The sequence below is a fragment of the Elephantulus edwardii genome, unplaced genomic scaffold (assembly GCF_000299155.1).
Source record: "Elephantulus edwardii isolate Elephantulus edwardi_28Jun2011 unplaced genomic scaffold, EleEdw1.0 scaffold00116, whole genome shotgun sequence".
Classification (NCBI taxonomy): domain Eukaryota; kingdom Metazoa; phylum Chordata; class Mammalia; order Macroscelidea; family Macroscelididae; genus Elephantulus; species Elephantulus edwardii.
This window is the reverse complement of record NW_006399866.1, coordinates 4,916,681-4,941,512: the sequence shown is the minus strand read 5'-3', so window position 1 is coordinate 4,941,512 and position 24,832 is coordinate 4,916,681. Positions and strand designations below refer to the sequence as shown.

General features: G+C 48.3%; 3 protein-coding genes across 6 annotated transcripts in view; 1 reads left to right on the top strand and 2 right to left on the bottom strand.

Annotated features, from left to right (window-relative positions):
* The window catches only part of TTC16 (tetratricopeptide repeat domain 16), a 29,563-nt gene extending 25,721 nt beyond the window's left edge, over positions 1-3,842 (top strand). Inside the window, exons 12-15 of the mRNA XM_006892615.1 lie at positions 408-550; positions 698-854; positions 1,580-1,697; positions 2,707-3,842. Coding sequence (XP_006892677.1) covers positions 408-550; positions 698-854; positions 1,580-1,697; positions 2,707-3,842 — 1,554 coding nt within the window. The remainder of the gene's footprint in view (positions 1-407; positions 551-697; positions 855-1,579; positions 1,698-2,706) is intronic.
* A 643-nt stretch (positions 3,843-4,485) lies between these two features.
* Positions 4,486-8,014, bottom strand: TOR2A (torsin family 2, member A). Its single transcript, XM_006892534.1, has 5 exons — positions 7,863-8,014; positions 7,097-7,362; positions 5,681-5,856; positions 5,055-5,182; positions 4,486-4,751 (listed from the first exon to the last, which is right to left on the bottom strand). The coding sequence occupies exons 1-5, from the start codon at positions 8,011-8,013 to the stop codon at positions 4,507-4,509; spliced, it is 966 nt and encodes a 321-aa protein (XP_006892596.1). The 5' UTR covers position 8,014; the 3' UTR covers positions 4,486-4,506.
* Positions 8,015-12,069: 4,055 nt separating this feature from the next.
* The window catches only part of SH2D3C (SH2 domain containing 3C), a 41,867-nt gene continuing 29,104 nt past the window's right edge, over positions 12,070-24,832 (bottom strand). For all 4 annotated transcript variants that reach the window (XM_006892530.1, XM_006892531.1, XM_006892532.1 and 1 more), the window contains 8 exons: positions 22,994-23,448; positions 21,385-21,509; positions 19,296-19,831; positions 17,853-17,968; positions 16,920-17,091; positions 15,897-16,008; positions 15,337-15,543; positions 12,070-12,666 (listed from right to left, as the gene is read on the bottom strand). In XM_006892530.1, the coding sequence (XP_006892592.1) occupies positions 12,491-12,666; positions 15,337-15,543; positions 15,897-16,008; positions 16,920-17,091; positions 17,853-17,968; positions 19,296-19,831; positions 21,385-21,509; positions 22,994-23,448 (1,899 nt within the window). In that variant the 3' untranslated portion in view covers positions 12,070-12,490. The remainder of the gene's footprint in view (positions 12,667-15,336; positions 15,544-15,896; positions 16,009-16,919; positions 17,092-17,852; positions 17,969-19,295; positions 19,832-21,384; positions 21,510-22,993; positions 23,449-24,832) is intronic.

Genomic DNA, 24,832 nt, shown 5'->3' with positions numbered 1-24,832 from the left:
TAACGCAGATTGTTGATAAATCGTCCACCAATCCTGACCCCACATTTCTCCTCATAGAGCCCAGCCTCCCGGATAATCTGTTCTGCATATAGGTTGAAGAGGTATTTATTATCATCTACAATTTACAGAGGAAAGTACAACTCTGAGAAAGCCATTCTCTTGCTCCAAGTCCACAGTCTAGAGGGCTGGGTTTAGTACTTGAACTCACCTTCAGGTGTCCCTCCTTTCTTCTTAGGGTCTCCTGATATTTCTGGGGATGAGGACCCAAGCCTTTAAAAACAACCATTTACAAACCCTTTCCTTCTTTGGCTCTGAGGAAGGCCAACTAGGAATCTGCCAGGGTGCGGCAGCATGACCCCAGTGGTGCCTGGCCATACCTGGGTCTGGATCACCCTCTTTCCTGGCAGCTATTCCCGCTGATGACCAACCTCTTCCCGGGCATGTCAGCAGATGAGGTGCTTGGCAGTCAGATGGGATGCCTGGCCAAGCTGCAGTTGAAGCGGATGCTGGAGAGCGATCAACAGTTTGACATCCCAAAAGGCATCATAGGGTAAGCTCCCTCAGTCATGGGTACAGGTCAGGGGTAAGAACTGGCTATGTTCCTCTGGCCTCGCTGCTTTGAGCCATTGTCCAGTCCCTGGGGGTGACAAGATGGGTCAAGGAGACAGTGCTGGAACTCCAGGCCACGGTTTGGCAGGTTGCTCAAGGAACGGGAATTAGAGCGTCAGAAGGCCCATGCCCTGCAGAAGGCATGGAAGCCAGAGCAGCCTTCCTCTGAAGAGCTGGAGACCACCAGCCAGGATCTGAAGGAAGTTCCAGAGAAAGAAGCTGAGGTCCTGGAGGAGACAGAGAAGGTGAGCCGGCCATACATCCTCACACAAGGCACAGGCTGACTTCCACGTGTGTAGCTCCCTCTCACATGTGACTTGGGCTGGTGATATCTTGCTAGAAGATATCTGTACTCTTTGAAATCATCCTGGGCATCCTCACTCAGGGAGTTGTTGAGGAGAACAAGCAGGAACTAGAACGCCAGTATAGAGTGGGGTTCCTGATACAGGTAGTAAAAGCAGCTCTGCCCACCCATCCCATCTAGCTTTTAAGACATCCCTCACTGAGCATGGCTGTAAAGCCCGGCAGACCCAGATTGAAAACCAAGCTTCTCTACTTGCTAGCTGAGTGGACTTGGCAAATAGCTTAAGCACTCAAGAGACTCAGTTTCCTGATCTGTGAAATGGCACTAACAATAGTTCCCTCCCAAATGATAGATAAAGGCATGTAAAACATGCAGAAGTTTTCTAGTTTCTAACCATTCACTGGAATACAATAATTTACAGTTTACATAAGCCAGCTCATATTAGGTGAATTGGTTGGGACTTTATTCATTTTGCAGATAGGGAAACTGAGGCCTAGTCAGCCCCTGGAATCTTGCCTATTTAGCCTGGCCACTCCCTTCCCTATATGGCCTTAGCGTCTCTCCATGCCCCACCTAGCCCTAACCCTGCAGGGGCTCTGAGCTTGTGGAAGGATTTGTTAAAGGGTCCCTGGGCTTCAGTCCTCCCCTGGCCCTGGCATCTCCCAGTGCCTGGACTACCTAGCCCATCTTCTGCTGCAGGAGGAGCCTGAGCAGTCCCCTGACAAGGAGACATCCCTATCCAGCAGCAACATCTACCCATCCTCCTCAAGCTCCATCTTGGACTGTAAGTCCCCCGTGCTCCTCCAAGACCAGAGGGAGCCAAAGCAGTGAGTGAGTGGGGCAAGGTTAGGGATTGGGCTTGGGTATGAATGGGCCCTGCTCCTTATAGCTGTGGCCTTGGTCAAGTCAGTAGTAATCCCATCTGGGCAGGATTTGTGGTGAGGAGTCATGTGAGGTGGTGACCAGAGCAGAATCTGAGATGCAAATAATCCTATAAAGGATTTCACAGAGGCTATTGACTCACCCCTCTTCCCTCATCCTGTCCCTGAAATAAGCCAATAAGCTTTGGTGTGTATTCAAGGGCTTTTATGCTCAACTCCATGAAGGATCAGCCTGGAAAGGACAATTCTAAAAGTTCCACGGACTTATAAGAGTGGAATGTGGTAGGCAAAAACGGCAGTGCCCTAGCCTCCTCCCTTCCATTCAGAGAATCCAGACTGTGAATGCTGCAGCTCACCTGGGGCCCATCACTAGCCACTGGATGAATGGCACGAGCTCCTAAGAGAACCTCTGGGTTCTCAAGGAAGGGAGGCACTCTAGGCACATTGGGAGTGATGCTGTAACCAGACTTATACAGGGTGCTGGGGGTGCATGAACCTCTTTGGAGGCTGTGGAGGGCTTCCAGGACTTGAAGTGTAGGGGTTAGCCAGTTGTGAGAGGGAGTGAGGCAAGGGGTAATGCTGTAGGCTGTGAATTCAGAGCAGGTGGGCTGTTAGCTACAGCGGGAATGCAGAGCACAAGGTGCAGCCTGCAAAGTTGACACCGGGCACTGGGCAAGCGGGACCTGGGTCCCTGACATTATCTCATCTTACAGCCCTAGCCCACTTCAGGTTCCCCGGAAGGCCCAGGCTAGTATGTTCTGACAGGTCTTCCCTTTTGGTTACACAAAGCTTTGACAGAGTAGGCAAGGATAAAGCTGAGGAACCCCCTTTCCATGGAGCTATCCAGGGGAAGCAGGAAAGGCCTTTAACTCTGGAAGAGGGCTGACGGTGCTCTTGGCATATTCTCCACAGACTTGGCCACATCCACCTCAGAGACGCAGACGTCCACAATCTGCCAGGAGTACAGGAGCACTTCGGCCACTGCTGTGACACTCTCTGACTCCTCAGTCAAGATTCAGTCCTCAGACTCAGAGATCAACATGGGAGACCAAAGTCTGAGCCACAGTACCAGCAGAATGACAGGTGCCCACGGTCAGCCCTGGAGCCTCAGTAAAGCCAAGGACTTCCAGCATCCACAGCAGAAGCTCAGTAAGACCAAAGACACCCATCATCCAAGACAGAGACCAAGAAAGGCTGAAGAGACTCAGAATATAAAGAAGACATTCAGCAAGACCGAGGACACCCAGGGCCCAAGGTGGAGACTCAGCAAAATAGAGGATGCCCAGGACCAAAGGTGGAGACCCAAGACAGAGGGCACCCAGGGACCAAGACGGAGGCCCAAGAGGGTCAAAGCTTCCCAGGGTAGGAGTTGGGGATCCAATAAGTTCCTCACCTATAGGCACACTAGGGCACTGGACCAAAGTTCCAGTAAGACCAAGGATTTCTGTGACCTGAATCAGACTTCCACCAAAACAGATGCTACCCAACATAGGAGCCAGAGGTTCAGCAAGGCTGAAGTTGACCAAATTAAGAAACAGAGGCCCAGCCAGGGTAAAAGTGTTCAGGACTGGAGCTGGGACCAAAGCTCAAGTCTCGACCAGATGGAGGTTTTCTGTGCCATGAGTCAGAAGCCCAGCAAAGTTGACACTGCCCAGGACCAAAGCCAGAGACTCGATATACCCAAATCTGTCCAAAGCTTGAGGCTGAGACTCAGTAAGGATGAGAGTACTCAAGACTGGAGGCAGCCATCAAGTCCAAGACCCTGCAAGATCAAGGGGGTCCAGGACACAAGCCAGAGTTGCAGTAAGACAGAGGCTGGGCTAGGTGTAAGCCCGTATCCCTGGAAGACTGAGTCCACCCAGAGCTGGAGCCAGGAGTCAAGGCTTAGCCTCAGCAAGACTGAGTCTATCTGGGGACCAAGCCCGAATCCCAGCAAGAGTGTGTACAGCTGGAAACAGAGCTCTAGTGCTATCAAAGGACTGAGCCAGAGTCCCAGCAACACCATGGCTGACCAAGACCCTGGCCCCAGCCAGAATCCTGCTCCCTGAGAGGACCACTAGCCCCCATGCTACCTGCTAGAGAAGAGAGAGATTCTGCCACACACGCTGAAACCCACCCCCTCAGTGAAGCTGTAGCCTCTTAAAGGGGTTAGAAACCTCAGCCAATACTTCTCTGGTTCCAAGGTTACATTTATTTTACATGTTCTCTTTTTCTGTAAAATTAAACACTTTAAAACCAGGTCCAAGTGAGCATTTAGTTTTGTGTCCCTTTATGTGTGGAAATGAAGAAATCCCAGCCTGGCTCCATGATAATGAATACAGGGTACAGAAGTATCAGCCATTACAAAGGCCAAGGGTAAATAAACCCAGGAGGGAGGGCTTAGCCACAAGCCACAGCCCCTGAGTTATAATTCACATTTTAAGAAGGCTCAGGCTAGAGGCAGAGGTCAAGGCTGAGTGAGGTTGTGAGTTGATCAGAGGTTTGCCTACGAAAGGCAGCAGAGGCCATGATGCCCTCAGACCAGTTAAGAGCCAGGGCCTACCCTATAGCCCCAGGCTGTGATTTGGCCAACACCCTTCTTCATCTTCACTGTCTGCGTTCTGGGCCCCACACTCCAAGAGGCTTGAAACAAAGGTCCTTCTGCCAGAGGTCCTGGGGCTTCCCCAGCCGGCCTAGCTGGGCAGGGAGAAGCAAAGAGTCCACCCTGGGGTGTCAGAGGAAGAAGGAGATCCGAGAGGCCACTGTCTTGCAGCCATTGGAGGAGAAGAGCTGCTCATCATCAGGGAAGAAAGTGGTACTGTCCAGCACAGCCTGGATGACCTCCTCCCTCGGCTCTAGGTCCAGCTGGGCCAGCTCATTGAGTACGCAGTGGCGCACATGATGCCGCTGGAGCGGAAGGAAGGGGATCACAGCGTCCAGGAGATGCTCCTCCATGATGCCTGAGCGCCAGAAGCCATCTGCAGGAAGGGACAGAGAGAGAAGGTCCTTCATGTCGTAGGCGGGGAGAAGCCTCAGTCCCCCACCTCTAAGGGGTAGTAGAGGTATGATGCTGGCCCTCTCTGCCAGATTTCAGGGGTAAAGGCGTAGAGGTTTGTGTGACTTGCCCAAGGTCACAGAGTGGCATGCTGAAGACTGGATGCTCTACACTACCTGGTTAGTGAGCAACGGGTGACCCTGGGATCAGCTTGGCCTGGTGGTCTGGGAGGAAACCCCAGGCTGACTGAAGTGGCCCCCGGGATGGGGCTCCAGGTTGGACTCACGGTGCGGGTTGTCCAGCACAGCCCGGGAGATGGCCGGTTCCAGCTCCTGCAGGCGAATCTCCTCCCGGTCCCGTCGGCTGCGCCATGCCTCTAGCACCACCTGGTTGATCTGCTCCCCGCCAGTGTTGCTAAAATGTGGGGACCAGGCCGAGACTCAGACTGAGACCAATAGGGCATAAGATTTAGCCCTCAGTGCCCAGGTGCTATATCAACACAGCCTGAGCCTATCCTGTGTATATAACCACAATCATTGTAACCCACCTACATGAGCCCTGCACTTTACAAAAACACCTTAATAATGGCCCTGTGGTTCAGAAGGGTAAACTAAAGCTGACAGAGAAATGAAGTAATTTGCCTGAGGAAACAGACAGGTGGGACTAGAATTCCTGTCCTGCTTTTCTCAGACCAGTGTCCTCTCCTAGTCACAAAAAGAGGGAAAACTCTGACCTAGCAGAGCAGTGTGAGAATCAGTCCACCATGAAGGACAAAGCTACCAGCAAGTGGATATAGGACTGGGGAGGCATAATGGGGCTCAGGAGGAGTAGTATCTCCATCATGGCCAAGAACAAATAGTTGGGACTTAAAAGAAGTCTCCTTAACCATGCCCCTGCAAAGCTGGACCTCACCTGATGAAGATGAAGATGGCTTTTCGATAGTTGGTCCCATATACAACCCAGGAGGAGCCCAGGAAAGGTCGAAGGACTTCCATTAGGCCTGGGGGTAGCTTGTCCATCTCGTCAAAGAGAAAGAGAGAGCGGCCGCAGGCAGTGAGGTTTCCCTGGACCCAGCTCTTAAGATCCTTCTGTAAAGTAGAAGTAGGAGTTCAAGGAGGGCTGGTCACACTACTCCAACTTCTTCCCAAGGCAATAAAGGACCTTTCACAAAAAGCTAAGGTCTTTCAGAAAGTATCATCTTCTTAATGGGATTGGTGGTGAAATGGTAGCCTCAAGAGGGGCAGGAACTTGCCCAAGGTCACACCAGTGAGCCAGCAGGATCCCTGAGTTCAAACTTAGGCTCCTCCCTCCCTATTCAAGGCTCCTCCCAAGGCACCTATTGTTTCCTATTGTTTCCCTGCTCTGAGAACCTTCCAACAGTGCTGACAGCTGAGAAAGATGCGCCTGGGACGTGCAGGATGATCAACAAGCGGAAAAAAAAAAAACCCAACAAAACCAACACTCACTCCCACTGAGTCAGAACCAAAGCTGAACCCCCAGGTGGTTTTCAGAGGCTGTAAATAACTCAGGAAGATCACCCATCTTTCTCCTGTGGAGCAGGATTTGAACCACCTGCTTTTGGGTTACCCACTAGGCCACCAGAGCTCCTTAAGAGTTGTTGTTATTGTTGTTGTTGTTGCTGTTGCATGCCATCAAGTTGGAACAGACTCATAGCTGACCCTGTGACCGGAAGAAGATTGCCCATCTTTCTCTTTGTGGATCAGCTGGTGGATTTGAGCATGAGCCTCTAAGATTGCAGCATGGCTTCTTACATCCAGGCCACCAGAGCTCCTCCAAGAGTAGGAGCCAATATTTAATATCAACTGAGTGTTTACTGAGCCACAACAGGGCCAAGTAAGTAACTTAACTCATTGCTGTCAAATCAAAACTAAACTACAGCTGAGCTTCCAACAGGTTTCCAAGGCAGTAAACCACAATGGGGGAGACTGTATCTTTCTCCCTCAAAACCACTGCCGTTGATTCCCTATGGACTGCTCCACCAGAGCTCTCAAAGTAACTTGCAGCGAGAGGATAATGCAAACTGTTTGGCAAATCTAAGTGTTCAATGTCCGATGCAATTCTATAATCACATGTCCCTCACACCACTGCCAGGTAGATACCATAAATGCCCTGAAGAAAACACAGCTCAAACACCCTGACAGAATGAATGGCACCATCTCCAGCCCTGCTCAGGATAGGTCCTGAATGTGGAGCTTCCAGCTGGCCCAATGCAAGAAGCTTGCTTCCGCTTCCTCTGCTCTGAACTCACTCCAAAGGGACTGCAACCCCACAGAAGGGGCAACTGGTGGTCCCTGACTTGCCACCTACCTTGTAGCGCTCGATGTGGCTGGGGTGGGGGAAGTGGATAACAGGGGAAAAGTGGTGCACGTGGGGGCTGCGAAGGCCACCCCGAAAGAGGTACTCCGCCAGCAGGGAGCTGACATAGGACTTGCCGGTGCCCGTCCAGCCATGCAGGGAGAGGACCAGCGGCTTGGTAGGTGCAGGGTCGTGCACGAAGGTCTTCAGCGCCTTCAGCACCAGCACCTTGGCTAGGTGCTGGCCCGCCAGGTGCTGGGCTAGATCACACTCCAGACCTAGAGTTACAGAAGGAAAGCGTCAGAGCCAGGGACACATTCCCACCAAGAGAGTTTTCAAGCGACAGTTTGCTCTCTGGATGTTTTACAAGCTGTCCAGGGAGCCGGGTCCGCCAGGCCTCTGGCTGCAGAAAACACCTTCAAGCTTGGCTCAGCCTGGCAGCGCCTCCACCAGGTGGCCCTTCAGATTACATGCAGCCCTAGGGTTCCTGATATCCACAGAGGGGCCTACCGAGCCCTGTCCATCTGCAAGACAGGTGAGTCTTGGGACCCACAAGGCTCTGCTGTCAAAGACTTCTCTGGCACTAGTGTACCAATAAACCATCACCAGCCCCTCACCCGAGGCCCAGCGTCCAAGGCTCTCCGGTTTCTTCAACGCCGGGCCCATTTCTGGCCCTGGCTGTTCCGACATCTGGGGATCCTGCCCCTGGTTCCATTCTTGGGTTCGAGTGTTCAGGGTCTACCAGCCCCTCAAGCCCCGTACTCTTGTGGCTCCTTACCCTGAAAGTCGGGCCGGAAGTCGCACTCGCAGAAGTCGCCGAAGTTACAGCGCAGCGAAGCCAGGTTCCACGCGGCGGTCGCCGTCGAGACCAACCCGAAAAGCCCGAGGAACGCGCCCCAAGGCCAGCAGACACGCGTCACAGTCGCCATCCAGGCGCACCCCAAATGAGCCTGGGGCCACCAACAGCCTCCCTACAAAACTACAACTCCCAGCATGCACTTCTCAGTGGAAGTTACGGTCAATAGCCTACAACTCCCGGCTTTCCCTTCACCCATCTTTTTTTTTTTTTTTTTTTTTTTTTTATTTTTGTGTGAGTGTACCGTCAAATCAGATCTGACTGGTACAGAGCATCTGGTGGATTCGAACCGTGTGCCTCTGGGATTGTAGTTGCAGCTCCTTGCCACTAGGCCACCAGAGCTCCCCTTCCTTCACCCATCTTAAAAAGGCCGCCCCTCAGTCCCGCAGCAGGACTGAAGGCGGCCTCCAGGGGGAGGCCATGAGCCATCCAACCAGGGTGGCGGGCCGCGTTTCCATAGGCACGGTAACTAGGTGACCAGCACTCCTACAGAAAGAATAAAGCCTTACAAAATAAAAATCCCTCAAACCGTCAACCTCATTGAGAGCCGCTGGTGGGTTCGAATCGCTAGAAAGGCATGGAGAGTTGCTCTGTGAATCCAAAGGCCATGCCATTTATTGCTCCCCAACTCAGATTGCCACATCTTTCACCCACTGAGCGGCTGATGGGTTCGAACACGCAGCCTTTTGGTTACTCCGAGAACTCGGAACCACCAGAGCTCCTTTCTGATCTCAAAAAGGAGCTCAGCGGGGGGAAAGAGGTGGCAATCTGTTTTCCGAAAGATTCGAGGCCTGGAAACACTTTTACTCTGTCCTACAGTGTCACTGTAAGTTGGAGTCAAAGGCAGTGAGTTTAGGACCAGAAAGAGTGATGTACCAATTAAAAAGAAAACCTTGGCTGCATCTTTGGCCTTGCAAAGCAGCTTTTCCATGTTTTGTTTGTTTGTTTGTTTTTTCCTAACTAAAGAATACTCGTAGTTTTTGGTGAGCACCTATGTGTCATTGTTCTTGTTTGTTATTGTGAGCCCTCGAGTCAGAACCAACCCATAGCTGACCCTCCAGCGTGTTTTCAGAGGCAGTAAATTGCATGAGAGGATATTGCTCATCCTCCTCTGTGGAGTGGCTGGTGGGTTCAAACTACTTGCCTTTGGGATTGCAAAGCACTAGGCCACCAAAGCTCCCTATGTGCTTTTGTTGTTAGATGCTGTCAAGCCAAGTACAAGTCATAGAGACCCTATAAACAATAGATCTGACTGAATTGTCTCATATTCTGTGCCATTCTCACTATCTCTTATACACTTGAGCCCTTCACAGCAGTCATTATGTCAATTCATCTCTTTGGGATTCTTTCTCTCTTTCACTGATTCTCCATTTTTCCAAGCATGATGTCCCTTTCCAATGAATAGCCTCACCTAGCTACACATCCAAATTATGAAAGATGAAGCTTTGCCTCCAACAAGCACTCTGTCTGCACTGTCTCCAAGACGTATCTGTTTGTTCCTTTGGCAGTCCATGGGATGGATAGTCAGTCTCTTTTCCAGCATATAATTCAAAGGCATCAATTCTTCTGTCATCCTTATTCATTGTCCAGTTCTCTGGTGCATAGCGGGTAATTGAGTCAGGGGCACTTTAGTCTTCAAACTGATATCATTGCTCTTCAGCATCTTGGAGCTGTTCCTGACAGTAGACTTGCCCAACGCAGTGAGAATCCTGATATGTTGACTACTGATACCAAGAGTGTTGATTGTTGGTCAAAGCAAGATTAAATCACCGGCAGCTTCAATCCTTTCTTCATCTATCATGATATCAACTATTGGTCCTGTGGGAGGACCTTTGTATGTGTTATTAGTGAAGTCCATTCCCTACTCCTGGCAGGCCCAAGTGTACAGAGTAGAAATGCAGGCAATAGCGTCTTCAGATTTGTCACGTTTGGGAATTGGATCATCAGGCCTGACTTCTGAGGCAACTCTGAGTTAGTTCAAGCTGCCAACATTTTGGCTAAGAGTCCAGCGCTCCAGCACTTAACTGTTTGCACCTCCCAGAAACTCCACTGTTGGTGTTAGATGCTTTATTAATCTTATGATAATCATTTATACTCATTGCTGTTGAATCAGAGCCAACTCAGCCGATACTCCAGTGTGTTTTCAGAGGCTGTAAATAGGGAGGGAGAAGATTGCCCATGTTTCTCCCGAAGGGCAGCTAGTGGATTCAAACCAGCCAATTTCAGATTAGTGACACAACTTCCTAAGGACTAGTAGTCAGAGCTCCCTACGGGTATAGCACTAGGTGAGAATTTCTGAGGTGATAATTTCTTATGATAAGAGCAACTACAATAGAAATAGCGCTACTGAAAATGTGATAGATACATAAAGTGTTTTAGTTCAAAAGACAATCAATAGAAGATCATTACCAATCCATTATGTATGAAAAATGGCTGTCCTTTACATAGTGGCAACCATGTGCTAAGTGCTTTAAAATCAATCCTAGTAGATAAGGTCTGTTACTGTCACCATTTTACTGAGAAAATTGAGTGTCTAAAAGGTTAAATATCTTACCCAAAGTCACTCTGCTAATAAACCAAAAAGTTGAACCTGAGTCTGGCTCCCACCAGAGATTTAATATACTAAGTTATATATTATCTAGCTTATCCTTTATTCAGAAACAAAGGACTCTAGGTATTTGAAATATTTTAAATTCAGTGAGTGCATTACCCAGGCCTCTAGCCTGTCTTGGAATTGTGTTAATCTAAAATACCTTCTTCCCTTACTCCCTTACCCAGGGAAGTGAGAAAACAAAGACAATTGGCTTCAAGGTCCACCTTAGAAATTCTCATCAACCTCATCCCTGTAATATCTCTCTCTCTCTCTCTCTCACACACACACACACACACACACACACACACACACACACACACACACTTCTGGGTCTACATTTCAAAGACTCGAATGCCATTAAAAGTTTCTGCTGGATTGAAAAACTATTAATGATTTCATCTTTCTGGGATCCACAACCAATACCTTTAAAACCTGTCAGGGATCTCTCCAAAATATTAAAAAGCAATGATGTGAATTTGAAGACAACAGTGTGCCTGATTCAGGCCATGGTCTTTACAATTATCTGCTATGCACCTGAGAGCTGGACAATGAGGAACTATTACATAAGAACTGATTCTTTGAGTTGTGGTATTGGAGAAGAATAATGAACATTCCATGGATTGTCAAAAAAACAAACAGATATGTCTTGGAAAAGGAGTAACTAGAGTGCTCCTCAGAGGCAAAGATGGCCAAGTTTCATCTCTCATACTTTGGGCATGTTGCTAGGAGAGGCTATTCTTTGGAAAAGAACATAACATCAAGCTTAGAAAAGTGGAGGATCGACAAAAGAGAGGGAGATTTTCATCAAGTTGGATTGACACAGTGACTGTAGCAATGGGCTCAAGTGTATGATGATGACAATGGCACAGAACAGGACAAGATTCAGATCTATTGTTCCTAGGATCACTGTGAATCATACTCAATTCAATGGCACCAAATAACAACTGTTGAGGTCTATTGAGGTAGTTTTTGTTTTGTGTGACCTGGAAAAAGTCCTTTATCCCTCCAGGCCTCAGTTTTCAAAGAGACAGCCACCCCCAAATACCTCAGATCCTTGGCTACGTGTTTGTGGAAAGCATTGCTACGGCTCTCAAGGCAGGAAATTGGTTAAGAGTGAGGGCCTGATCAGCACTCTCCCACTGGGTTGAAATTAGCTGTTTAATCTCCAAAGCTGGTTGACTGACAATGAGCTACTACTTGAGGGCAGGAACTGGGTTTTAGTATTTGCTGTAATCTTGGATCTTGGTGCAACCGGAAATGTTCCAGGTACCAAATACCTGTTGAAAGAATATTTCTACTTTTCACCTCAGAAAAGGTACTTCCTGGTGAGCTCTGGTGGCCTAGTGGCAAGAAGATGCACTGCAATCCCAGAGGTGCATGGTTCAAATCCATCAGATGCTCTGCTGGAGAAGGAAGAACAATCTCCTCCTGTACCTATCAAATCTGATTTGACGGTACACACACACGAAAAAAAGAATAAAATGTAAAAAAAGAAAAGGTACTTCCTTCTATCCCAGGCCCCGTGAGAGACAGAAGAAAGAGTCATAAAAGTTTTATTATATGAAAGAAAAACATGACTTCTGTACATTATTTACAGAACAGAAAGCTATTTACAGCAAGATGGAGGCCTTGGTGGTGGTGCGGGGGATGAGGGAGCAGATGCCTGGAGAGATGTGAGAAGATGTAAGGAGCCTCCTGTAGATCAAAGACTGGGAACCTGGCAGGAAGGGGAGAAGCAGGGGGTCTGGTTCTTCCTGAAAGGAGACTCAATGAACTTGTAGATGAGACAGCAGAGCCCAGTGTCCATGCAGGGCCCTGGAGGAGAAAGAAATGTCCTAGAGTTGAACCCAGAGCATTCTCGGGCTGGTCACAGTGTCCAGGTGAGTGCTGTGAAAGTCAGTGCCCCTCTCTGCCCCAGGTTCTTCCTGTAGCTGCAGAGGGGGAATGTTGCTGGAGGTCACAGCTCACTGGAGCGGACAGCAGGCTCCAGTTTGTGAGACAGTGCAGAGAGGACCTTGTCAAATTTCTCATAGCGTCGGGCCTGGCTGCTGCTGGCACCCTGGCTGCCCCAGAGGAGACGCATCTGGAATTCAGTGCTGAACACCTCCAGGAGCTCTGGTCTGGCTTGAAATCCTGCAGGACAAAGGCACGAGATCATGAGATCACTGTCATTCTGCCTTGAGCTACTGTATCTCTTGGGCCCTACAATGAGGGACCTCCTCTCAGCTCTCAAAGTTCCCACAAAGTTTGTTGAATGTACATAGCACCCACACGCTGATCTGACATTGCAGCAGTAACACTCTCAGCTGCTAACCTAAAGGGTGATACTGACAGAGAACAGCAAAGGAAATGCCAGCAAAAGAAATCAATCAGAAACTGTTCTGGACAATGATGTATGACTATGGCAAATGAACTCAAAAATAACAGACCCATCCAAAAAGAAAAGAAGGTAGCAGAAGAGCAGACCACCCAAAGGTCACCATAAATCCATCAGAAGCTGTGCCCTGAATGAATTAATCAAAAGGTGTATAAACTCAACTCTCCACTAGAAAAGATAATATAAGCTATAGATGCAGGTCAGTTCTATTCTAACTGGTTCATAGTCTCTTATAAGCATCTAATAAACCTCTCTTTCTTTCCCTTTCTCTGGCTCCATGTCTTTTTGTGGTGATGTCCTATCACAGTTTCAAACTTAAGTCAGAACTTCCTAGTTCTTACTTGAAGAGACCCCGGACCTCTTTGGAAATCATCCCCTTGACATTACCTTGACTTCACCACTCATTCCCCAGGGTGGCTAGTCTGTGGGGAGTTGCACTGATAACCCAATGGCTGTGCCTCTCTGGTGGTTCAAATCCATTAACAATGCCATGGGGGAGAAGGACAATCTCCTCACGTGATTTACAGTCTCAGAAATCCACTAGACAGTCAGATATGAGTCAGTTCTGGCTTAATGGCAATGAACTTGAGTCTTTTTTTTAGGTTATTATTTTTGTTTTTGTTTTGTTTTGTTTTTTCCACAAGGAGAAAAGACTTGGTGATCTGCTCCTGTAGAGATTATAGCGTAGGAGACATGATGGGGAAGTTCTACTCTATCCAATAGAGTCGTCAGGAGTGGGAACCAATGGTAATCCAATAGCAAAGGGTTCAGTCTCATTCCGGTCTTCTCTGACCTGTTACTCATATAATTTTTAAATTTACTGGATGTATAGTGGACCCTCCAGTGGGTTTTCAAAGGCTATGAGTCACATGGGAGATTGCCCATTTTTCTCCTGCAGAGCAGCTGGTGGATTTGAACTGGCCACTTTTAGATTGGCAATAAAGCTCCTTACTCATTAGGCCATCTGAGCTTCCTTAAAATGATTAAGAAATGCTCCCACATAGATCAGTGTCACCAACCTGTAAGCCTATGGAACTAACATGTCCAGATTCTTTGGGGGTGGGGGTGGGTTGGGAGAAAAGAGTTCTTTAAATTGATTCAATTGATTAAACTATATCAAATTCACTTTAGGTTTCCTCAGATTAGAAAATAGGATTTCCTTGCCCAGTGTTAACTCTGTTATAACCAGTTAGATAAATGTGGTCTCAAGTCTTCATCAAAATCACTGAGAAAATCCCAAAGTTTGACACATTTTCTCCAAAGAAACAAAAGCAAAGACTAAATTGGGTAAAGCTCTTTGTCCGTTTTTATATCATATTTATGTTGAATGGTTCATGCTTCAGCCAGACTTATTGTTAATGATGGCTATGTTTTTATGTATAAATTTTCTTCTCTTAAAATAATAAATCAATCTATATTTTTTGGGAAAAATTATTAGGAAATGAAATACTAACGTTGATCATCTTTCCAAGATGGTGGGTGATTTGTCATTGCTTTATCAAACTTTCCTATGAGTTATAGATTTCTTTCTTAAAAACAGGGAGCTTTGAAAACAAAAACAAAACAGGGAGCTTTGGTGGTCTAGTGAGTAGAGTTTCACTGCTAATCTGAAGGTAGCACCTCTCTAGTGGTTCAAATCCACCAATGGCTTCCTGCAATAAAGATGGCACTTGTGTGATTTGCAGCCTCTGAAAACCCAGTGGTGGGTCAGCTATGAATGAGTTCCAACTCAAAAGTAATAAGAGAAAATGAGAGGGCAGAAAATTATATATAATTGTATGGTATAATTAAATGGAAAAATAGAATTCTGAAAAGAGAAAGCAGAAAAAAATGTACACCACAACATTCACAGCATTTACAATTACACTGTGAGTAGTTTTAAAAATCTTATTTGTTTAGCTGTAATTTCCAATTTGTCCACAGTGAATTTTATTACTTAAGTCTTACATGAGACAAAAAAAAAAGATTAGCTGAAGCCACCTTGTCTCTCCCTGATTCTTTCATGAGGAGAAGTTTTGCTTTTCAACTAGACTGTGAGATGCATTAGGCAGGATCTGGGCCCGGGCCAAAGTGCTTTGCATACAACCTTGCAAAGTAAATTTGTTAAAATGCCACTTCACAGATAAGGAAACGGCCCACTTCACAGATAAAGAAACTGAGGTTCAGAGAAACTAAGATACAACAGAGGTGCTCTTTGAATATTCTGAGTCCGCCTACCCCATTAATACATTCTTCTTGGACGAATAAATAAGTAAATGAAGAGAAAAGATGAAAAAAAAGGGAACAGGAGACAAGACTTGGAAGAAAAGGATGGGGAGAACTGAGTGGATATTTTGAGGAAAAGCAAACAGTAAGGGCCAGGCCACAGGCTCAGTGACCATCTACCCCCACTTCCTGCTCCTTGCCAAATGTGACTTGGCACTTACCCTGCAGCTTGACCTCAGCGTTGGTGTGGTACAGGCCTCCATGATGTGCCACCGTGCGGGCGGCCTCCAGATGGGCCAGCACCACCTCCACACCATGCTCCGTGCTGCCCCAGGGCTCAGGTCCCTCTGCTGGGGCTGAGTCACACTCCAACAGTGTGATGAGTGGCAGAACATGAGGAAATGTGGTGTTGCTCAGCGGTGGGCCTTCTGCAAGGAGGGAGACAGCAGGCACTCAGAGACCCTCAAGGACCCCAGAATTCACTGTAGTCTTGGAAACTAGGGTACAGGAGAAGAAGGGGCCCTCGTGAGGTCCCAGAGAGATCCAACTGGGATAAATTCTATTCTTCACAGTCTACCAGTTGAACCCATGGTCCCTAGTCACTCCTGCAGGCTTGGCCCACCTCTGTTTACAGTTTACACATCTGACAGACACCAAGAGCTATGGGAGACTATAATGCACAGAGCTCAGTCAATCCCTCATGGTCCACACTTGGGGGAGTCTCTGCTGGCACAAGAGGTCTGGAACCTGTCAAAGGTCACAAACAAAGTTGGAGAGATACCTTTGCCCTCATTGAGGCTCTTGAGAAATGGCTTGAGCTTCTTCTCATACAGAATGGCGCCCTCTGTATGCCGCTGCCTCAGGGTCACCCATGTCTGTTCCAGCCGGGTGATCTGGAGAGAGCAGACTGTGAGCATCCAGCCAGGAAGAGGCCGCAGGGCCACTGACCCTCCGCTGAGCAGAAAGCCAGCATGTGAATCACACATCATTCCTACACAAATCTAACTGCTTTTTTACGTATCTCATGAAGCACTTCAAATAATGCATTTTACAGATGAGGAAACAAAGGTTCATGGGAATGTCTTAGCTTGCCCAAAGTCATTCAGAAAATATGAACTGGGAGCTGAACTCAGAACACTGCCTCTGGAATCCAATTGTTATCTATTTAGGAGAGGAGAGTCAGTATAGTGTGGCTAAGATTCCAGCTCAGATAAAACACTCGATCCAATGCTCTTTCAGCCACGTCCTGTGGCCTTAGGCAGGTTACTGTTATCTCAGTTTCTTCATAAATAAGATGGGTATTCATCTGCCTCATAAATTGTTTGGAGAAATCAGTGCTTATATAAAATGTTTTGTGTAGCAGTTTTTGTTATTGTTGTTTTGTGTCATAGAGTTAGAACTGATCCATAGTTGACACCCTGTCCGAGGCAGTAAATCGCAAAAGAGATTATTCATCCTTCTCCTGCAGAGCAACCTGTGGATTTGAACCGTGTGCCTTTGGGATTGCAGTGTAGCTTCTTACCACTAGGCCATCACCTAGCACAGGGTAAGAGCCATTTTATTTTTTCAAACTCATACTAGGCCTCATTCGTTTTACAAATAGGGAAACAGCGTCAAAGAGGAAGAGCTTAGTCACCCTGTCAGGGCAGGCCAGCAGCAGGACAACTCAGCCACCCCGCTGCCCTTTCATCAACAATGCTAAAAAAATTGGAGTTCTTCACAAAATTATATACAGCTACGACAGGGGTGCATCCCAGGGCTGCTGGAGACAGTCTTTGGCTGCTGTCTTTGTGCTTCTCCGTACCTGCGCCATGTCCAGAGCGCCCATGACTGCAGCGAAGCTAAACATGTTGCCCATGGTCCCCCGCAGCTCTGCCGCCAGCTGGATGGTCTTGTGCAGGAGTGCAGCCCGCTCCTCTGCTGAGCCCGTACAGCCTAAGATGTCCACGGCCAGCATGATGGACATAGTGTGGAACCTGTCAGATAGGCGAGTTAGGCGGGGCGGGGAAGGGTCTGCCCCTCCTGGTCCACCGACAGGATGAGCAAAAAAAAAATCGAGAGGTTGTGATGGGTGAGTGAGATTTGGGGGCAGGGACGGAGTGATGACTTAAGGACTTAGGATTGGTCTGTAAGAGTCAGAGGCGGGGCCAGAACTTCCCGGGAATCTTCTGAATGAAAGGCTGTGATTCTCAGTGGAATTGAGCAGGCAGAGCTGTTTAAGAATGAACGTGGACTGGAGTGCCAAGGCTAAAAGGCGAAATACCACCGGTACTGGTCGCATGAGGCACCTAAAGATCGTTTACCGCAGATTCAGGCATGGATTCCGTGAAGGAACAACACCGAAACCCAAACGGGCAGCTGTTGCAGCATCCAGTTCATCTTAAGAATTCCACTGTTTAGTTATGCAATAAATGTTCTGGTATTATAATAAAAAAAGAAAAAAAAAAGAATGAACGTGGAGAACACAGGCTGAGCGGCGGGGTCATGATTGTGTGCTGTGATTGGTCAAGAGGATGGGGAAAAAAATGAATAACCCGATAAACGACATAGACTCTGGGAAACTCAGGTCGCCAAGAGCTGGATATTGGAAAGTTACGATTGGACAGAGGACATAAGGGGCGTGGCCAGTGAAGTTGTGTTTTGGCCGACCAATCACAAGCAAAGGGAGTGAGGTAGGCGGGAGGGGGGAAGGAGGGAGGGACTTCCTTACAATTCCCCAAGTGCTGAACTTGCTTACCTTTCCAGCAGGTCTAATCGTAGCTGCCGACCATGTGGGAGAGTGAGCAGCTCCATGCCCCAGCGGACTCCCATTAGGGTCTGCATCTCCTTGGTAACGCCCAGTATCCTAGCAACCTGCAAGGATGCCCAGAGGGCTGATTAATTTTCTGTCAGGGATGGCTCAAGCCATCTGGGAGCCACTAGTTTACCGACTTGTAGCTGACCCTCCCCACCCGGGTTTCCGAGGCTGTAAATCGAACTGGAGGCGATTGCCTACTTCTGCCGTGGAGCCACTGATGGATTCGAACAGCCAAAGAGCTGTCTCAGCCTATCAGAGCTCCTTCTGGAAGTCACAGATCTTTATTTTGGAGGACAACCTGAAGACTGGATTTAAATTCCACCTTTGCTGAATAATCCTCTGACAGGTGAATGTACCTGTCTGAATGAGGCTCAGTTTCTCCACCTGTGAAATGGGAAATACCCAGAGGTACTTAACAAGTTAAATACTCAATTAAGATTAAAGGGCCAGGCAGACCGGAAGCTCAGGAAGAGGAAAGGAGCAGCTTAGCTTCTTTTCTTGCTTCCAGGTTTTGAGGCCAATGAAACCTGATGGCGCAGTCCACAGGGATTTGCTGTGAGAACCCAAAGGTGGCACCTCTCTGGTGGTTCGAATCCACATGCACTTTGTAGAAGATAAATGGGCAAACTCCTCCCTTGCTATTTAAAATCTTTGAAAAATCCACTGGAGGGTCATCCATGGGAGTTCTGACTCGACAACAAATATTAGTTATGTATTCTCGCTTCCAGACTCTGTGGCCAATGAGACCAGGAAATAAGCACCCCCACGCTACAAAAGGAGAAGTGAGGCACAGAGAGAGAGTTGGCATCCTTAAATGATCAAGAACTCACAAAACAAAGTTTTTATAGACCAAGGTAATGAGTTTTTTCTTCTTTTTCCACTAGGGGGCCTAAGCGCGCTTTTCTGTTCTTCGGACCAGTCTGCTTTTCTCTAAACAGGCTCAATCTGGGGTAACCAGAAAAGTGCCTTAGTAGGTCCAGTGCCAAACTGACATCTGGAAGAAGCAAGGATGTTTTCGTTTTGCTTTTTAAAAGGAGAAAATGAAGGGAGCTCTGGTGCCCTAGTGGCAAGAAGCTGCGCTGCAATCCCAATGGTTAGAATCCACAAGATGCTCTGCTGGAGACGGAGGGGCAATCTCCTCCTCTGCCAATAGGATCCATTTCGACAGTACACAACAAGAAACAAAACAAAACAACATGTAAAAGGAGAAAATGGAGACCCAGAGAGGGCAAGTGACCAAAGGAGAGTCACACAGCAGGTGAAGCATAGCCACAAAGCAAGACTACTCTCTACAATCAGAGAATGTGGAGTCAGCCCCTCATTACTTTGGCCCAAAGCCAGATAAAAGGTGCTGCCCTTGTCCCACGCCCCTCAAGTACCTACCAGACAGTCAACCTTGGTGACATGCCGGGCCAGTGTCCGGGCATCCACTTCTGTCAGCAGCTCCTTGACCTTTCGCAGGAGGCCCACCTCTAGTGGCCGGTTGTCCTTGGGGATCAGAAGTGACTGGAAGGCAGCTGGGTTGAAGGAAGATGTGACTTCTACAACAGGGACTGTGAAGGTCCTGCCCCAGTCTCCTTCCGGGGCCCCATTTTCTGACAGTTCCTTTAGCTTCTCTCCATAGCTCCGGGTCTGCCGACTGGAGGCTTCAGCTGCTGCCCACTCCCGGCTACCACGGCTGGGAGGTTGGAGCTGGCAGTAATGGCCAGAGTCCGGGTCGCTGTAACTGCTGAGCGATGGGGAGGGGGAGGCCTTGCAAAGGCTGTGGGAGGGGCTGGCATGAGGGCCCTTGTCCAACTCCCCAAGAAGCTTTGGGGCACTTCCAGGGCACAGCTGGGGCTCACTTGAGCGGCGGGCGACAGGGGAGGCAGGCAGTGCCGTGGCAGAGGGGGCTGTGGGGGCAGCATGGACACGGGTCACTGCAGAGAGAAAAGATGAGTATAGGTTACTAGGGCTCCCCATGAGTGAGCTCTCCCTCCCTGTCCAAAATAGCAAGCTCCCCCATACAGGGAATGTCACTACCTCCCCACCTAATGCAGAGACTAAGCCCAGAGAGCTGGCAGAGGAACCAGCCTCTAGTGAGACTCGAGTAATAACATGGCCCCCAAGTATGAGTGCCTAAGCCCCAAGAGTTCTAGAGCCTTCAAGGATCCACTGAGCTGCTTGAAGAAATTTCTGGTGATTCAGGAAACCTGAGCTTTGCTGGAGTTCATGGTCTCACATGATAATTTCTTGAATATACATTGCGGACAGAGAGTGGGGTGGAGCTCCCCGATTAAAACAAGCTTGGAAGGAGGAGTGGCATCCACTTCCGTAATAGCTTGCCTCCAGAAACCCTATGAGCCTGGAGAGAGGATGAGAGACACCCAAGTGTTGAGGACTCTCCTTCATAGGGTCGCTATGAGTCGCCTGGGACTCCATGGCACTTAACAACAACAACAACAACAATACATTGTTTATCAGAAGCTGGTTACAAGCTAGAGATGTCCTGGTTAACAGTCAACCATTATAAAAAACCAGAAGTGGCATTTATTGATCTCTTGCTATCTTCTTTCATATTAGGCCATCTAATCCTTTCAACATGCCTGTTAAGTAACTATTTTCATGAGCCTTTTTCTACTGATGAGAAAACTGAGACTGGGGAGGGCAGCCCAGGTTATGAAGACTGTAAACTGTGAAACTGGGATTTCAAACCAGTCAAACCTTGTTAGCCCTTCAGTTATCCTATTGGCCCCTTTTACTTAGAGGTTACACTTTCTGTCAGCTATTTTTAATGTCACGGATGTTTTGAAGGCATGTCTGTAGTTCTGACCAGGTAATGTTTCAACAGAAAAGCTCTCTGGACAAAGGTTCCTCCTAGAATTGTCCTCATCTTATGACACTGCTGGCCGTGTGGGCAATTATGGCTGTTTGAAAACTTGTTCACCCCTAGAAATGAGCTAGTGGTATATTTTGACAATAGAAACTTTCCTTAAATTTAAAAAATATCATAGCCAGACTAATTTGATTTAAGCCAATTATTTGGGAAACATGGGCTAAAGTCATGGAGTCCCAGCCAGTACAGGGCCTAGCAGAGAACCTGTACTCAGTAAGAGCTCAGCCAATGGGGGCTGAGAATTGTTTCATGGGTGGCATTCACAGATGAGGCACAGCACCACTACACAGGGCCTCTATATCCTTCACTGCATTCTGGAGAACTCCTTCATGGACTGTGCCTAGTTTCTAAGAAAGATTTAACAAATCATTATTGAACAAACCATGGGAATATTTATAGGTATACATCAATAGTTCCACCAGAAGAGTTTTAATGTTAACTCTTGCAGGGCACTGTAAAGTTACATCATGAGAGAGGCAAAATCACAAATAATTGTACACCAACTAACAGAAGTCATCAACGATAGCACAAACACATGTACATTATCAGTCCACCTGAATGCCCCCACCAGGCCCCTCCCCGATACTTGGGCCATACCGGTGCTGTAGGCAGGGGAGCTGGGGCTCTCAGAGATGGGGGACATAGGCGAGTGGAGATCTGGGATCTGGTCCATGCTGAGGGCACAGTTGCGGATGGATTCCCGGGGGTGGGGCAATGAGGTGCTGAGGAGCAGAGCAGACACCATCATGAGCAGGGTGCCCAGGAAGACCCAGCCCAAGGGACTCCCAACCTCTCCCTCCATCTTCAATCCCTTAAACTTCCAAGCCATGAAGGAGGGAGTTATCAAGCCTTACCTTCCAACTGACAAATAAGAAACCCTGAAACTCAGAGGGTAAAAGTTTAACTGAGGCGAAAGGGCATGTCTGGAGCAGAGGTGGAACCTGAGCCTCAGCTTCCTAGCAGGACTCAGGTCAGCTTGTTCCGGCCTCTGGTTTTACTAGCTTGGTGTCTGTTTAGTGCTTCCAATGTATCCTGCTCTCTTTCTCCACCCGTATCCAGGATTTTCCTCTGACAGGCCTAAGGACAGGCTACAGGTACCCAGCTGAGCTGAGGTTTCTCAGACTCCTCTGTGTTCCTCTTGCTCTTATGAGGAGAAGAGGTACATGGTGGGGTATGTGATACTTTTGTGTAAACTAGTAAGTTTCATTAATCCTTTGGTGACCCCCCTTGTAAGCAGTGAGCTACATTTCAGCTTCCTTCTCTCTAGGCCAGAGCTCTTTGTGCAGTCCATAATTTGAACAGCTCATGGAGAGCCATCTGAGGTTAGGGAATAACCAGTGGTTGAGAAACCTACAGGAACCCGGCTGGCCAGCCTGGTACCTCCTTGCTGCTTTTGTACCATGTGTAGGGTCTCTTGGGCTCACACAGTTGTGGCTCCCAGCATCTTTACACCCACTGGCTCCAAACCACAGCTCAAGGCAGTGCCCAGCCGGAGCCTAGGGAGATGGGACTGTGGGAGCCCAGGCAGGTGCTGGTGGCACAGGTCACTGGATCTCTTTGCAAACAGCCAGGCAGGCCCATGACAGGTAGGGGCACAGACCACGGAGTCCGCAGATCTGACCAGGATTTGAATCTTGGTCTTATCACTCTGGAACTATGACCTTGCAGTCCCAGAGGGAAGTGGGAGTCAATAAGATCTGCCGCAGAAGGCACTCAAAACAGCACCAATCAGCGACTGTGGTTTTTCCTAGGATCTTTGGTTTGGCTCTGCAACTGGTAGTTTTTAAAATTTTGCTGAGCACATTCCATTCCCTGTGCAATGTTTCTGTACTACAAAGCCCCCCTTCTGATGCCTATCCTGACCTGGCTGGGTGGAGTGGAGAAGGTAGGTGGCAGTGGGTGTCAGGGCCCAGGGCCTAGGCACCAGGACAACAGAGCAGCCAGAGCTCCTCGTAAGTCAGAGAGGGCTGCTTTAGTGAGAGCCCTATAGAGGGGAGAATGTGAAGGCCAGAGAGAAGAAATGAGAAAGCTATGAACCCTCCATGTAATACTTTTTGACCTTCCTTCCTCCTGTTCATTCCTGAATAGAAACTCCAGAATAACCCCACCCTGTTCAGTGAGAACTGGACCTCTCCATTCTCACCTTGTTACTGACTCCCTTATTTGATCAGGGGAAAAACAAAGCCTGACATGGGGTCTGGCTCACCTGGTGGGGCAGCTATCTCCTCGAGTGAGTTTGTCAGAGCTTAGACCATCAGTCATGGTCATGCTGCGCCGCTTCATGTGACTGCCCTTGGAGCATGAGGGGCTGGCGGGGCTGGTTGCCTTGCCATTGCCCTGGCTCAGGCCGTAGGTGGCCTCAAGGTAGCGTAGTGGAAAGGTCCGGTTGACAGGGCAATAGATGATGGCACCACTCTGTTCAGACACAGCCTTGCGGCTGCCCACATGATAACGCACAAGTGCAGGCACATGATCGAAGCTCTCCTGCTCAAACAGGTACTGGATGTGGGTGTAACTCTCACCCGCCTTCACCACCACCTTGTTGATCTTGAAGTGCAAGGCCTGGTTGCGCCAGCGGCACGTGAGCACATAATCACCCAAGCTGGTGAGTGAGTCCCGGATGAGGAAGTCACCATTTCGCTGCACCAGAGTCTCTGAGACCTATAGGGGAGAGGTAGAAGGAGCAGGTGAGACTGAAGTAGAGCAGGGGCAGGGGACCTCAGAGACCTAAGCCTGGGAACAAAGGATCAGCCAGGGGAATAATTGTTGTTAAGTGCCATCAAGTTAACTATGACGCCTAGCAACCCTATGAATAAAAGATATGAACCCTGCCCTATCCTGTGCCATCCTCATCATCTTTGGTAAACTTGAGTCCTTGAATACAGTCACTGTGCCAATCCATCTTGTCTAAGGACACAGTAAACGGAGACATGTGAAGCTTGAGAAGGGTGTAATGGCTGAAATTTAGAGGCACCACAGTCCAGAGTCTAAGGGACAGGGGCTAAGGAATTTCTAAGAAATTAATTTCTAAGGAAATAGGAAGATATCACTACCTTGGAATGGAGCCCAGGAGAGTCTGGGGTCTCTCTGATCTGAAACTCAAGTCTTAGAACCTTAGACCCACTCCTCCTATTCGCCAGGACTCTGGCTATCTTGGGCTTTGCATCCTCCCGTTGTTCTTTCTGCCCAAGGAGCCCGTCTTGTCCCACCCACCTAGAAAATTCCTTTCTCTCTCTAAAAGGCTTGAGAGACTGAGGGGTTCTCTCCTCAACAGCCCTCTCCTCAGGCTCACCATGCTGGGCACTCCATTCTCAAATTTCAGCCCCTCACTTTCTGCCTTTTGTCCTGTCCTGTCCTAGACCATAAGACCTCTCAGGGAGCCACCACTTCTTGTCTTTCTGTGGCTTTGGTCCCCAACATAGCTCCTGGTGTAGACCTGGCACTTAATACAGATCAGCAGCTTGAATGAGAGAGGGAGCATGTGTGAGCCATGAACCCAAGTCCAACTCTGTGAAGTCACCTGAATCAAGAAACTCTACTTTGCCAAAACTGAGTAACCTAAGGACTGATTAGACCTACAAAAATGATGCAACATCTTCATCAATAACAGTACAGAAGCCAAAAATCATTTGACCTCACTCTGTGTCAGGCATCATGTTCCGCACGTGACATGCATTGTTTCATTTAATGCTCACAGCAAATCTTTGAGGCAAGGACTGTAAGTACGCCAATTTGACAGCTGAGGAAATAGAGCCTCAGAGAAGTGAAGTGCCTTATTCAAGGTCATATAGTATGCAAATGACAGAGATGGAACTCTTTGCAGTTCCCTTTGATTGAACCTGACAAGCAATTGCCCAGAGTCTTCTTGCTGAGTGGGACCAGGGAGGGGTGTGGCCATGGCAGTAGTTAGAAGGTTCTCTGTTGCACTGGAGGTCCAGTGAATACCACTATCATTCAAATATATGCACAAACAACCAGAGCCAAGGAAGAGGAGATAGAAGATTTTTACCAACTTTTACAATCGGAGATTGATCGAACATGCAAC